The sequence below is a fragment of the Micromesistius poutassou genome (genome assembly GCF_964030765.1).
Source record: "Micromesistius poutassou genome assembly, chromosome: 21".
In the NCBI taxonomy this organism is placed as follows: Eukaryota; Metazoa; Chordata; class Actinopteri; order Gadiformes; family Gadidae; genus Micromesistius; species Micromesistius poutassou.
This window is the reverse complement of record NC_140291.1, coordinates 4,031,751-4,047,050: the sequence shown is the minus strand read 5'-3', so window position 1 is coordinate 4,047,050 and position 15,300 is coordinate 4,031,751. Positions and strand designations below refer to the sequence as shown.

Here is a 15,300-nt window from a genome sequence, read left to right as displayed (position 1 = left end):
ATTTGCAGCCAGCAGAATCCCCCTAGAATGCTGTTCTCCACCATCACCCCATCTTGATCCCCCCACCTCAACCTCAGCTCCTAGTTCCTGGGCTTCCTCCAGGAGAAGTGGCACCTAGCTCCCCCGTCCACACACATCAGCCACAGGGAGTGGCTCCCTCCGTGGCTGCCACACCTCCTTCCCCCCCCCCTATGGATGCTCCTCATGTCACTGAGGGCCCCCTGTTCGCTGGACCCCATGCTTACAGCCTTGGACAAGGCATGCCTACATTAAAAGTGACGAATTATACCACCGTTGTGGTATAATATAATATATATATGCGTGCCCACCTAGATGTATGACGGATAGATGAGCAACGTTTGCTACAGTCCACTGGGTAGGCTGGTGGACTGATCTATCCAGCACACATCTAGGTGGACACGCCCACTTGTGATGTCCAAAGCGGCAGATTTGTAATGGCTAAAATCACTCACACACCGTGTAGTATAATATGTCACCTTTAACCTTTGCAACCATCATGGTGGACATCGTCAACTCCTCCATGGAAGCTGGCATGGTACCCTCTGGCTTCAAAATGGCCGCAGTACCCCTTATCCTCTAGGCAGGCACGTCTGGACCCGGATGAGCTCACAGACGACCGGCGGATCTCCGACTTTCTTTTTCTGAGAAGAATCCTAGAAAGAGCAGTTGCCCGCCTGGTTCAAAGAACACGTGTCCAACCACAAGCTCTGTGAAGCTCTTCCAACTGGCTTCAGAGCACAACACAGTCCCTTGTGAACCGCCTGAGCCAGATACAAATCTGCATGGCATGGCATCTAACCTACTATAGCTTAAGAGCAGTAAGACACATTGCTCGTGGGTTAAGCTCCCAATGGAACATTTAAATGGTAATAATTCAAGGTTTGACGTGATCCCTAGTGACATCCAAATAACATGTTCAATTGTTAAAGCGATTCACATTTTTTAATTTATCATAATCACTATCTTACTTGTAAGTTATGACCTTTAGTATTACAGACTAATTAAGTGAGCACAATTGAACTATGAAGGAACCTCATCACTTGACACTAGGTCTTCTGGATGCTGACGTAGACGATTATGTAGGTGGATTACACAAGTTGCGAGCGGGGGGGGGGGGGGGAATAGCCATTTTTGCTCAGTCACCTTAGTAAAGACAAACATGCTATGTAAGACAAACATGCTATGTAAGACAAACATGCTATGTAGTATCATTGCAAACAAACGTAAACACTGGTCCATGCAGCCCCGCTAGCAGTGTGTGACCCTTGCTCAGCATCACCACACACAGGGTTAAACCATCCCAGGTAGCCCAGGTAGTAGTCTGTGATTATGTTGGACACATCGACCCTCCAATATGAACACCATTTTACATAGACCGCTTCACTCTGAAACATTAAAACTTTGCTTTTAAACTTGAAAAAAGTATGTTCCACTAAATCCATGATGGTGTATTTTAAATCTATGATGTAGGAGGGTATTAGGACCAATACAAACAATGGAACTTTACTATTGCAATCTTTTTTTTGAGTTACATTGACCAGACCAGGCCAAAATGTCTTAGGTCTGTTGTTTTTTGTATTGGCAAGGTCTGTTGTTATTTGGCTGGTATTTGTTTGTTTGTCTGTTGATTCTCCCCTTGGCTTTATTTAGAGTGTTTGTCTAGGTATGTTGTTAAATAGTAAGACTATGGACATTGGGGATCAAGTAAAGACTTAGATTTGCCTAAGCTATTGATGGATGGCTTCCTGATTACATGGTAGTCATCTGAGTATGCATTGTAATTGTACACTGCTTCAGTGTGTCCGTCTCGATTCCCCTTTGATGTTCTTCACCTCAGATACATTCTCTGATTTCAGGTTACGGGAAGAATTTCGGCCACAGGTGTAATTTTCAAGATATAAAGGCTCTTGGAGCCAATGAACTTGTGAAGTTGTCTATGTACAATTGAGGCGCATAATACACAATGTGCTGGAAAATAATCATTTTTGATGAGAATTGATCAGGGGTAGACTTTTTTTTGTGATATTTTTCATTAGAATGGCATCAGCCCCCAGAATATATCTTTTGCCTTTGCAGACATTTCCTTTTAATATTTGATTGTACATCACTTCGCCAATAAAGGGGTTTTAACTTTTGAGCCCCCTGAGACCATACGGCCCCTAGTTGGGGCGATGTGGTTATCGACCATCAAATAAGAGAGAAACAAAGTAGCAAGAAAGGGTTAGACCAGGCTACCAGCCCACAGGAGGTGGCGCCCTACAGACGGAAAAGTTGTCAAACCCGTTCCAAAATATTTACCGTCTAAAACGGTAGATACCTCGGTCCGGAACTTGCACCGACTCGTCGTTAAGGCGGCTACCTCATTTTAAGGATTGGTCCAAGAGAGTCACAAGTCAAGGATCTATTGCTGATTGGCCGAGTTGAATCAGACGCTGTGGATCGCGCGCTGTGCATGCTAGCAGGAGGCGTGGGGGCTGAACTGCAGTAACCTCGTGTCCGACTGCGGTGACGGGGACATGATGTAACTTTGCAACGTGCACGCCTCATGCCGGTTGCTAGAACAGTTCCACGCCGCGGTTGACCATCTCAAATGTGCTTACTACATTCAATCGTATGCGATTTGATTTTGCTAATCTTTCCACAACTAGGGGTCAGTAATATAAATAAGTGTGTAAACAAGATGTAATGGTGTGCACAAAAACACAACAACTGAGTTTAATTGGAAGAGTAATGAAAATACCAGTGTATTTTATTTCAGAATATATTTATATTTCACATGTCATTCAGAAGATCCTTGTGCCTCCCTCAGCAGTCATGGATGATGTATCGAGTCATACAGTTCTGAACAGCAATCGATGTTTGGATGGCTTGTGGCTTGTTAAGTTTTAGTACGTTCTATGATAGTTCCCCGAAAATATAACACCGCATTTATGCAGCTATACCTGTACTAGAACAAACCGGTCAGGACCACTCTAAGTTGAATGTCTTACAAAACACACCAAGGTAAACATTCACTGCTGGTCACAGATTGTTTAAATTCTGAAATGAAGACCAGCTACTAAAAGTGATTTTGTTTTGCCATTACTTCTTACAGAACTTCTTACACTTGTTGTATTGAAATGCTTGTGTGGTAGGTAGGAGTTAAGTGATGTGTTAAGATTGTAAAATCAAACCTTCTGATTTGCTTTATAAAGTTGCACTTTTATCATAATTGACAGGATTACAAAACAGATCAGGAATGGATGTAAGTCATAAGGCATTAGGCTTTATCCTGACTTTTTAGGCATCATATCAGGCTCTTATTCAATAGAATTCAATATAGTTAAGGAAAATATTAACATTTCAGAAAGCAGTTTTGTTTCTTCCTTTTTAAATGAATATATTTCTTCCTCATGGACATACAATAACTTAACCAAAACAGGCAACAAAATAAATAAATGAATATGCATTCAAGCCCAGCACACAACCAGATATTTAGATGAAATATAGAAACGCGTCACAAATTCTTTTCAGGACAATCAACCGAGCAAAAAGACACCGAAAGGGGAAACCAGGCATTGGCATACAAAGAAAACAACAAAGCAACAGTTCTGATTATCCAAAAGCTATGCTTTTGGTTCTGTAGGGTTTTTACTCCACTAGAAATCGCTAGGTAAAGGTAAGTGCACCACAACATGTATTCCATGCACAGCACATCATTTTGAGACACCAGAACTGTTACATAACCGGCTGCTACAGGACCCCAAAACGCAGGGTCATTCCGCCCCATGCCGTATACTACATAAAGAAATCAATATATATGTATATATCCATACATGGATATATAGAATATTTTTTTTCTTAGCCAGGAACGAGACAAGTCTTGAATAAAGCAAAGCGACACTACCACACTTCCAAAACCCTCTTATAAGATATTATAGCGCAGAAGCGATAGAAAACCCACACTGTGCTATAGATGGGCCACATGTGCATGAGATGAAGGAAAAAAAAAAAAAAAACGTCAACAATTGGCACGTTCTGAAGACCATGGCATATTTCGTAGCCTTTGCAGCTTTGTAGCCCGTCGGAAACTGCCCGGACGAGTAACAATGCAACCCTTGACGTCAGAGATTGTCAAAGAATGGCAGTTAGAATGGTGGACATTTGTCACATCTTCCCGTTGTTCGGAGAAAACTATGTCACAGATTTACCCTTACACACAAAAAAAGTGTGTAACCGATTGAAAAGATCGTTCTTCCTAGGTGACTGATATCCGTTTGAAATATCAGATCGGGGGTTATAAAGGAATAATATTTGAATTGGTTTACTCTACGCTATGATGACCGCATCAGTATACAAGTTACCAGTATACTGAGGTATTGGAAAGGTATCAATTTTCGGTTTGCTTACAGCACTGTGTACACAGCGTCTCTAAACAGCATAGCCGTACGTTCCCCACTAAAATGTCACTGCAAGTTAAACAGTATATTCTACACTGTACACACCATTTGTAGTCAAGCCCAGGGCTAATGTGTCCAAATTAAACACCTCATGAGGCAAAGGGAATACTCTGTCCCATTTTTTGGTTCTCTACTATCTGGCAACTAGTAAACTCTACTGTGGCAACCGAGTTAACAGTTGAGAATTGTGTTGTCGCGACACAGAGACAATATACTACAAAGTGCTAAGGGAGACGTAGCCAAGGGTTGAAACTGAAGCTACTTCCATGACTCTTTTAGAGATTTCATTATGGATTGCCTTTTGCAACGTTATCACCAGCACCGTTTAACCGGGGCTGTCTGTGCGTGTGTGTGTGTGTGTGAGAGAGAGAGCGGTCCATAGCAGCGGTTATTCTGGAATAAAGCTCATGGATTGTCATCCCCTTCTCTACACTTTCTTTTGTTTTCCGTTTCAACCCAACTAAATCGGGATGAATAAAAGTGTCACACACTCTTAAATGGGGTACACCTTCTTTTTCTTATTTTGGATATTCGATGGACACGAGTATGAATGTATGAATATCAACAGAATGTGATGTCATCGTGGCGGTTGGATGTAGCTACACAAAAAGACACTTCTCCTAAAACAATGATCAAAAAACACACAATAAGGATTTTTGACGTCCTTTTTGATGACGGTTCTGTTGATGCAGGCCGTTTTTTTCTCCCTCTCTCCCCCTCGCTCTCTTTCTCTCTCTCTCTCTCTCTCTCTACCTCTTGCCGTCCCCTTAGCCACTTCGAATGCTTGCGTCGCCCGTGCGTTGTACCCGGGCCTGCACGATTTCCCGGGAGGCCCTCTTCCTGTCCGTCGCCAGGCCCAGGAAGCACATGAGGTCGATGAAACAGGTGGTGAGGTTCAGCTTCATGCCGAACTCGCTCGTGGCATAGTCGTAGGGGAACGTGTGGTGATAGTTGTGGAATCCCTCACCTGATGGGCAAAAAAAAAAAAGGAACAATGTAGCATTGAGTAAGTAATTAAAAATCCCATGCAAAAACAAACTAAAAGCGATGAGGTATGTTGTATCAGTAACCGAATTTCCAAAGTGTATCCAAAAATGCTAATCTTTACACACGCTTAGGGAAATATTTTGCAAGTCTCGCAAACATTTTAGAGAATTATTCTGAAGTAACAGACATCATGTACTGAATACAACTCTGAATTCTCAGTGAATTAGCACAGCATCTGCGCTCAGTGGGAGCCCTGTCTATTATAAACACAACGGGGCCGCAGCGGCAGACCTCTCACCTATGGCACTGAAGGTCACAAACTTGTTCTCCCGGGGGTTGATGCCGGTGTCGTATGGCCTGTTCCCCCACATGTGGGCGGCGCTGTTGACCAGCCAGGTGGCGTTCAGGACCAGGGTGTACCTCAGCAGGGAGGGCACAAAGTAGGCCACCCAAAGGGACTCTCCCCACATATACCAGGGCACCAGCATGGGCATCATGAAGCACATGAGCACCACCGACGACTTGTAGTACCTGGTGGGCGGTGGAGTAAGAAGCAAATGGTAAGGGAGGAGAGTGACTAGTCTGTGGTCACGTCAACTCAATAACGGTGCAGGGAACCCCCGAATGGCATGCAGTCATTTCTTTAAGTTCCGTCAGTGAAAAGGACGGATGTTGGTCCCGCAACACTTTGGTGACAAGACTTACTTTATTAGCCATAAAGTATTTGCCAATAAATTCAACAGGTGGATGAAAAAAATCATATCTCCACAAAGGTTTCTAGAAAACAGATCTGGCATGTACAAATACACAAGATGAAGTTCCTGAATTAATACACAGAAGTGGCTTTTCACGATACTCACTTCCTTTGAAACATGACAATTTTGTCTGCCTTCAGGTCACTGAGCTCCAGCTTGCGTCCTTTTTCTATGACATCTGGGTGCTTGCGAACCATGAGCCATCCGATGTGGGCAAAGAAGAATCCCCGCACGGCGTTGTGGGGGTCTGCGTCCGTCTCAGAGTACTTATGGTGGACCCTATGGTCTCGTGCCCACTCATAGATGTCATTCTGTGGATTGCCATAAGGACTTAAGATTACATGCACTTGCAGCGCAACGTGGTACTTAGAGAGTTATGAAAACCGTAATTATGACTCATGTGTGACCTGTGTGTGTGTGTTTGTTTGTGGTCAAACGCTGTTACCTGAAAGGCCATGGAGTTAGCCAAGCCAAGAAACACTCGCAGGGGTAGAGAGGCCTTGTATGTCCGGTGACTCCACAGACGATGGGCTCCCGCTGTTACCCCTAAAGCACTGATCACAAAGCACACGCCGGCTGTGTGGCGACCAGGGATACGTCAACAGATTAGATCACGGGGGGGGGGGGGAAATCCACTCGGTAAGCATGCGAGAGGTGTTACAGCATCAGGTAGATTCAATCCAATGTTACGAAATACTTACACCAAAGCAAGGTCATATAAGATGCTGAGGGGACTTGGAACAATCCGTACAATGCCCCAACGTGCAGGAAAATCATCAATATCACATTTTTCCATACTATTTCCTTGGGAGGTTTGGGGCCTTCCTGTTCTTTGTACGAGTGATCGAATGAGTCAATTGACGCCGGCGGCTCCGGCTGAACATGTCCGTTCCTGGCGTGGAGCTCAGTGTCCGCCGTCATTGTGATGGTGTCTACAATACAGAACGACAGCCACAAATTAAAACATTGTCGAGTTGTTTCCCCCCACAGAGTACATATGTATCGTCTTTGGTAACAGAAGCAGCGGGCCGACTGGTTTCTTTAGGTAACGCTGGCTAGAGATGGTGGTGGTGGTGGTGGTGACGCTGACTCCTGGCTATGTAACAACGTGCAAAACAGCAGCCCGGAACGTGCACCGAAGAGCTAAATATGACAGTCATACTCACGGAAAGAACCGACGAATCCGACACAAAAGTACCCGAGGACGATGTTCTAACCGGTGTTGTTGAACGAGTGACTTTTCTTGCTAACTCAACGCATATATAAACCCCAATACAGGCGAGCACTGTGCAGTTTAGTACGCATCTGTGAGATGCGGTCGACAAGCTGGTCGCGGCGATTGGCCAATGGGGCTTCGGTACCACCTTAGGCGCGGCCTCCCATTGGCTGCTGCTCTATCTGCTGTTCACGTTCACACTTTATTCATTCCGTGCCAGATGTAAATTTAACCCGGGTGATCCATTTTTTGGGGGTTGAAACGCGTATTGAATCAAACGCGCACCACAAACACATGAAGTCATCAATACAATATGCAACACAGCACCCATGAAGACCTACAGCCGAGCCTCCCCCTGTTTGGTAACATGCAGTGATCAACGTAGGCTTCCTGTTCAGCCTACATCTGTTTGTGATCTGACAAACTCAGCCCAACCTATGTGCATTTGGACACGTAGATCTTAATAAGATACGGTTCAGTTCTTGACAAAATCCTACTATAGGGTACTTTTGTCGAGAACTGGACCGAGGCGTCTAATGATACGTGTCAAAATGTAAACTATATATAAAGTGTGCATTGTAAGTTGTTGTAGACGTGGAGTGTTGCAGATCCAAATGAGTTTTGCAAGTACAATTTTGTCATTGTTTGCTTATTGATCATCTTGTTATACGAACATCTGGGTCCGTTTGTAACCATCACATTCTCCACACACCTTTGACGAAGGAACACCGCGCAAGTATGAATATGTGTGCGTTAGTTTCAATATCTAACGCACTCACGTTACTCGGTAAGCATATTATTTGTGCTTGCTTACCAAACGTTCAAATGACAAATAACTGCTATTTGAATACACGACCATTGAGTTATTTCAATATTGAACGCAATTCCCATTTTTTTATTTACCTACTATTTCTTTATTTCTAAAATGTGTCAGGAAAAATCTATTGATAAGCCATACACTGGACCATTATACACGGTTGGCTATTATAAGGAGATAATGAATGAAAATGAGTTGGCCTACTTTTATAATAGGCCTACTTTACAATTTACAGCCACAAAAATGATATTATGAATTAGGCTATGCAGGTAGTATCCTGTCAATAGACTCATAACAAGTGAAGAATTAAACGTTCTCCACTGTGTGAACTCCTATCAGGGGTCACATCTACAACAAAAGTAATCTAGTGACTTCTGCAATCGAGACAATCGGTGAGTCATTCAGCGTGAAGAAGCAAACATGAATATCTGTTATAAGAATGTAATTCCAAGTTATTTAAACGCGGGATCACCAGACGAGTGCGAGGTGAGAGCTCCTTGCTGCTGCAAATAATCAACCACCTTTGCGTGTTTGTGTGAAATTAGTCATGCGTGTACGCGTTCTGGCGAGAGAAAAGATGTGGCATATTTAAGGTAAACTGATGAAGAAAGAATGAATGGGGAGAGCTCAAATATTGTAAAGTGTTCCCGACTTTATTAATGTGAGTGAGTTTTATAAGTAGGCTAGGTCTACAGATCCTGGTACCGTGTCGTCACTTTGAGTCCTAGATGTAATATGAGAGGATATGTCGCCATCTAGTGGGGTCATATTGAAACGCAGTGAGCCCACATTGCTGTTTACTGTGGTGTTGCTCTCGCATGTCATATCTTCATGAAACAACTATTCTTTAATCAACTGGAAACTGGAACATTGACGTGCAAGATCGACAACATATCAGTTGTGCACTGCATGCACGGCGTGTGACGTCATCACCCGGCGTCTTTATTTACTTCTGGCCCGGTAATCGCGATGGAAGTAAATAGGGATGAAGCAGATCGTTGCATTGAAATCGCAACGGCGGCGTTGTCAAACAACGAAACGGAGAAAGCTCGACGGTTTCTGGAGAAGGCGCAGAGACTCTTCCCGACGAATAAAGGAAAGAGTAAGTCGCGCGAGTCGCGCATGTTAGCTGTGTAGTCATGCAGCATCCTCCGCAGCATCATCATCTGCATCCCAGGATGAACATGGCTGTGCTTCAAACCAGGGCCTAGTTCCCAGACTAGGTTAACGTCTTCGGTTTGATCTTTGATCAAACCGTGTGTTTTATTTGGCTGGGGATGTTGCACGACATTATAATACATTATAATACATTATAATACATATATATATATATATATATATATATATATATATATATATATATATATATATATATATATATAGGCTATTATAAACCGCTTGTGGTCCTGTTTAGAAAGTGTCTTTTTTTTTTTTTACGTGCGCTATGATGTCTAACACTATATGTAAGCACAGGTTGTCTTTGGCATTTGAGCCGGTGTATTATTATAAATGTTATACATTCCATGTCAATGCTCTTTGTTCCCACCATCACGTCATTTAGGTATTTAGTTGACACAATCTGAATGCTAACAGTTTGTTCATTCATATTTTAGTGCTGCTGGACATGATAGCCAAGAACGGATTCACACCGGGACATCCAGGCCACCCGGGGTCTAATGGAGAAGCCAGATACCGGCACCAGGCCTCAGGGGAGGAGAAGAAACCACCTGAAGCAGCCAAACCCTACACCTCGGACCAGTTGGAGGCTGTGAAGAGGTGCGTTCATTCATGATGTGGCTCCGATACTGTTCAGGACAGGAAAAACAAAACAGATTTATTTATTTTGACTGGTCTGAGGGAACAAATCGATATTAGCTACATTTACATTTACATTTACGTTTACATTTAGGGCATTTAGCAGATGCTCTTATCCAAAGCGACTTACAATAAGTGCATTTTTCAGAAGAAAGAGAAACAATATATCACTGTCAGTACAGTAAGGATGTTCATAGAACCAAGTGCCAAGCACTGACAATTGCTAGGTTAATCCATTCCCCATACAAAACAAAGATAGCTAGGATAAGATGCTACACAATGCTAAGTACTATTTTTAAGTGCAAGGATGTACAACATAAAATAAGTGGGGTGTGGGGGGGGGGGGGGGGGGGTTAAGGCCGGACTACTACTATGTTATCACTTTATTTAATAGTTTATATATTTCTATTATATTAGTTCAGGGTATTTCTATTATATATTACTAATAATTTCATATTTCCATTTAATTTAGTATTTTATGTACATAGTCGACCTTAGCCTTGTCATTATAATTTAATTGTCCAGAATTTGTTATTAGCAAAAGCACAGTATACTGTAACCTGTAGACCATCCTGATCATGTGACCTCACGCCATCACAGTATCAATCTGGACCTCTAGCCGCCCAAAATGATATCCAGAAATCACAATGTAATCTGGGCCAATCAGGGACTGCGTCGTAGGTGATGACATCAAATACAGCAATGGCGTCTCCCGAAACAACGAGCAATAACGTTAGCATTAGTTGAGTGAACACAGCCATAAGTTTAGTGATTGCAGAAATAGACTCCATAACAACTATTAGACAAGAACAAGAGAGTGCAGTGGACCAGCAGAGTTTCTCGGCAGAACATCTGCCTTCGCCATTCCCCGGGCTGGATTGTTACCCTGATTGGCTGAAGGAGCATGTCTATCAAGGCAAGGACTCCCGCCCGCTGTAATCGATGTGGGCGGCAGAAGGTCCAGACTGACCCGTGTAGCGAAACATAACGTGAGGTCACGTGATCAGGATGGTCTCCAGGCCACAGTATACTGTGCATTTCATAATATTAAAACGTAGTCTTTGGACAATCTATTGCTTGTCGCTCCTGACATGATAGATTTCATGGCGTGGTTCTTTTCTCTACACAGGATAAAACAGTGCAAAGACTTCTATGAAATACTGGGGGTTCTAAAAGAGGCTCCCCAAGATGAACTGAAAAGAGCGTATAAGAAACTTGCTTTGAGATTCCACCCGGACAAAAACCATGCTCCGGGTGCAACAGAAGCGTTCAAAGGTAATCTGTCTGATTTCTATGTATTTTTCTATTCTATTCTGTCTCTATTTCTATTCTATTTTCAATTATACTTTTCGATTTGAAGACACTTCCATCCAAAGCAACTGGCAGTAGATCCTTTCTAGATATGATATGTCCTAAGTGAGCGGGGAGGGGTTAAGCCCTCTTGCTCAGGAATGCCTCTATGTGCAGACTGTGTGGACAGTGGGGGATCAACCCCCCTCCCCCCTCTCCCCCCCCTCCCTCTCCTTATGTCAATGATTGTCCTTATTCACCTAGCCGCCATTTTGGTTCAAATCGCTAGCCGGTTGCGGCAACTGAATGGGAAATTCCACTTACGCCCTCACCCAGCTTAGCCTGGCACCGCCCGCCTACGTACTTCCGCTCAATTTTGATATCCCTTCAGTACTACTACTACTCTCTGTGCAAATGAAATGAAGTACGAGAGTCTGGTAGGACCAGGCTACACCCAGCTAGTATAAAGAACCAAAATGGAACCAAGATGTGGCGCCATGTGAATAAGGCCCATGCTGTTTGTGCTCCACAGCTATAGGGAATGCCTATGCGGTTCTGAGCAATGTTGGCAAACGGAGACAATATGATCAGTGTGAAGAGGAGAGGGGGGACCCCACACACACAGGGCCGGAAAACGGACCCTTCCAGGCGGACATATCCCCCGAGGACCTCTTCAATATGTTCTTTGGAGGAGTATACCCATCAAGTATGTGTTTTTGTTCAGTTTTTTTTGGATAGTGCCCATTGCTATAGCATGGGACTTGTGTGCTTGTACTTTCCGATGTGTGTGACGGGCTGTTTTTTTCTTTCCAGGTAACACGCCAGTGTACACCAATGGGAGGATGCGCAATCAGAGACCCGAGAGAAGGGAACGGCAGCGAGAAGTAATGCCATGCAATTATACTGTATATTTCCTTACCATTTAAGATTCCACTCGATTTTTGAAATGATGTACTTTTTTATTTGTAACAACAGGGGGCGACATTGAGTTACATTACCCACTTTTCCGTAATCAGTAATGGTACTGTGAGGCTTCTTTCAGATTCCTCCTCCAGTGTAGTGCTGCATTGTGACAGTGAACATGTTGTCTTGCAGGGAGGCCTTGCTCTCTTTGTCCAGGTCATGCCCATCCTTATCCTGGTCATAGTGTCAGCCCTCAGTCAGATGATGGTCACCAACCCCCCCTACAGCCTCAGCTTCAGGCCGTGAGTGTGACTCCCATTGTCAACAGACAATGTCAATGTCTTCTTAGACAGCCATTTTATACTTGTCAAAGTTACTCAGACCTTTACGAAGAACAACTTGTATAACTCTTGACAAAAATGAATAAATAAATTAGAAACTTGATATAATTTCCTAAATGTGTCATTAACTTGGGCTCTCTTTTAGGATATATGACATATAAAAATAAAATATGTGTGTGTCATCCCATTGTTCCTACACAGACCTGCCACACATCTGACCTGTGAGGACAGGACCTTAAATCATTCACATTGTCTTCCTTTTCATCCCCTGGCTCCAACATATCTCAGAGACATCTGTATTTTGACAGCAGAGCCTTTCAAACATGATTCCTCCTCTTCCTTACTTCCTTTCTTCCTTACTCACATGTTTTAAAGAAACACTGCTGCCAGTTACTGGGCATCCCTTTGTGCTTAGATTTACAGTGTTTGGCAAATGGGAAATCATATATTTATTTTTAGTTTTTGCAAATTGTTGTACGTTGCTGTTTTTGTCGGTTTCATGTTTCTACAGTGTGACCCATTTGTGTCTAGGATTTTATGTCAACGCTTTTGATAGACAACAAAGAAATCTGAAAATCTGAAGCCTGCTAATATCCCTCTACTCTTCCTCCTCCTCCTCCTCCTCCTCCTCCTCCCCCTCCTCACTTAGCTCCTCGGGCCACACACACAAGAGGCTGACAGAGACCCTGAAGGTGGCGTACTATGTGGGTGACCACTTCACCAGGGACAACAGCGCAGCCAAACTGAAGAGCGTGGAGCGTGCAGTTGAGGAGGACTTTGTCTCCAATCTGCGCAACAACTGCTGGAAGGAGAAGCAGCAGAGTATGTCTTGCACTCAAATATTTATTTATTCTCTTTTTTTAAGTCAAATTAATTGAGTTAATGATGGTGGATATTATCCATCATGCAATTCGGATGATCGAGAATACATTTATTCTATCTTTAAAAAAATGTACTATCCATAGAAATTTGTATCCTCCTCTCCTCCATTTCAATCTGGCGCTAAGCACTTACTGATGAACATATAAATGCTAGAATACCATGCAAGAACCAGTAAGTTTTTCTTCACTATTACACTATTATAATATATCCTTTCATTTAATTGAATCCAAGGCCACGGTAATTTGATGCATGTGCGTTGAAAGCCTTGTTCTCCTGGTAAGCTGTGTTGCCCCGTGTTGTCCCGCAGAAGAGGGCATGCTGTACCGCGCACGCTACTTCGGAGACAACGATCTGTACCAAAGAGCCCAGAAGGCCCGCACGCCAAGCTGTGCCAAGCTGTCAGAGATCTCACCCATGATAAACGGCTGAAGCTTTACCTCACACTGCAAGGCAAGCTCCCGTCATATGGTCTTGTGATGTCCTTTTCTTAGTCATCCCACAAACAGGTGGGAGGTTGGTTGTGTTTAAAGCCGAATACAAGTTATTTATAAAGTCAGCCCTACAGTGATGTCACACAGGAAGCTTGTGGGTGTCTACCAAGATGTAAACTAGTCTTCCTGGCTGACTTCCTGGCTAAAAAGCATAAATTAGTGTGAACTATACCCTGTCAAATAAACCAATGCATAACAAAATGACCAGTTGGTTCAGTCCACTGGGTGGGCTGGTAAGTTCACCTATCATGAATCTATCTCCAGGTGGTTCTATGAGGAATGTTGACGTTTTTCTCTCTTTCTCCCGCAGGTTTAGAGAATCACCCCCACACGGCCGTTAGGCCGGTTGTACATAGATACCGTGCGACATTCAGGAAAACCCAAGTACCCAATTCCACTCTGCTGCGATACAGAATGGGCATCTCTTTTACTTGAAGAAACACGGGATGCTCAGGACCATATCAAGTTAGAGCTGTGACTAAAAACCATGACACACACACACACACACACACACACACACACACACACACACACACACACACACACACACACATAAATGGTCTTCCTGGGTTAACATGGGTTTTGGATAATCCTAAAAAAAGCAGAACACAATTAATGTGCCATAACGCCAACTTTGTTTTAACCTCGCGGTTTGAACAGAGAATGCCGAATGAGACTTGCATAAATAGTTAGAAGAGTGGTTGCAATTTCTGTAGCAAAGAGAATATATTTCAAGCACCACAGTGAATGCTTCCTCTTATACGATTCTACCCATCAAGGTGTCAGCTTTGAGCTCCATCTCATCATTTTACACATTCACGCTTTACGCAGAAACTATGCAGGAATATGATCTACCTTCTTTGACCACCATGTCTAGTTATTGTCCAGTCAGAAAACTGTTTTTATGTTAATTTATTTAGCATGTTAGTCTCATTGACCTGTAGCACACTTACAGTCTGTGTTTTTTAAGTGTGAAAGCCTTTGATAATCGAGCTGTCAAGAGTTTGATTAGGACAACCCTCAGCCGTAGCGGTGCGTGTCTTTTATTTTATGAATGTATTTATTTTTAAAATCCGGCAAATTAAACTAGAAAAATAAGGGAAGAAAAATAACTACTGAAAGCCATTGCTCACTGTCGCACCTTGTTTTTACTCCCGAATGAATACAAAAGAGAAAAAAGAAATAAACTTGGATGGATGAACACATTGGATCTGATTCATCTTTGTGGGTACAAAGGATGGGAGGGGTGAAACTCCAAGCCTAGTAAGCACATTTTGCACGTCCAACCATCCCCTTCGCCAGAATACTGGGGGTGGGAGACACAGCTTTGAGCATGACGACAC

General features: G+C 43.2%; 2 protein-coding genes across 2 annotated transcripts; one reads left to right on the top strand and one right to left on the bottom strand.

The window, feature by feature from the left end:
• Positions 1-2,735: 2,735 nt before the first annotated feature.
• On the bottom strand, positions 2,736-7,527 carry scd (stearoyl-CoA desaturase (delta-9-desaturase)). The gene is made up of 6 exons (XM_084485845.1): positions 7,369-7,527; positions 6,904-7,134; positions 6,648-6,778; positions 6,308-6,513; positions 5,746-5,978; positions 2,736-5,427 (listed from the first exon to the last, which is right to left on the bottom strand). The coding sequence occupies exons 2-6, from the start codon at positions 7,121-7,123 to the stop codon at positions 5,228-5,230; spliced, it is 990 nt and encodes a 329-aa protein (XP_084341971.1). The 5' UTR covers positions 7,124-7,134; positions 7,369-7,527; the 3' UTR covers positions 2,736-5,227.
• A 1,677-nt stretch (positions 7,528-9,204) lies between these two features.
• dnajb12b (DnaJ heat shock protein family (Hsp40) member B12b) lies at positions 9,205-13,901 on the top strand (the record flags this gene model as incomplete). Its single annotated transcript, XM_084485469.1, has 8 exons — positions 9,205-9,337; positions 9,849-10,011; positions 11,180-11,325; positions 11,873-12,046; positions 12,154-12,224; positions 12,436-12,545; positions 13,234-13,406; positions 13,774-13,901. The coding sequence occupies 8 exons, from the start codon at positions 9,205-9,207 to the stop codon at positions 13,893-13,895; spliced, it is 1,092 nt and encodes a 363-aa protein (XP_084341595.1). The 3' UTR covers positions 13,896-13,901.
• Positions 13,902-15,300: the final 1,399 nt, after the last annotated feature.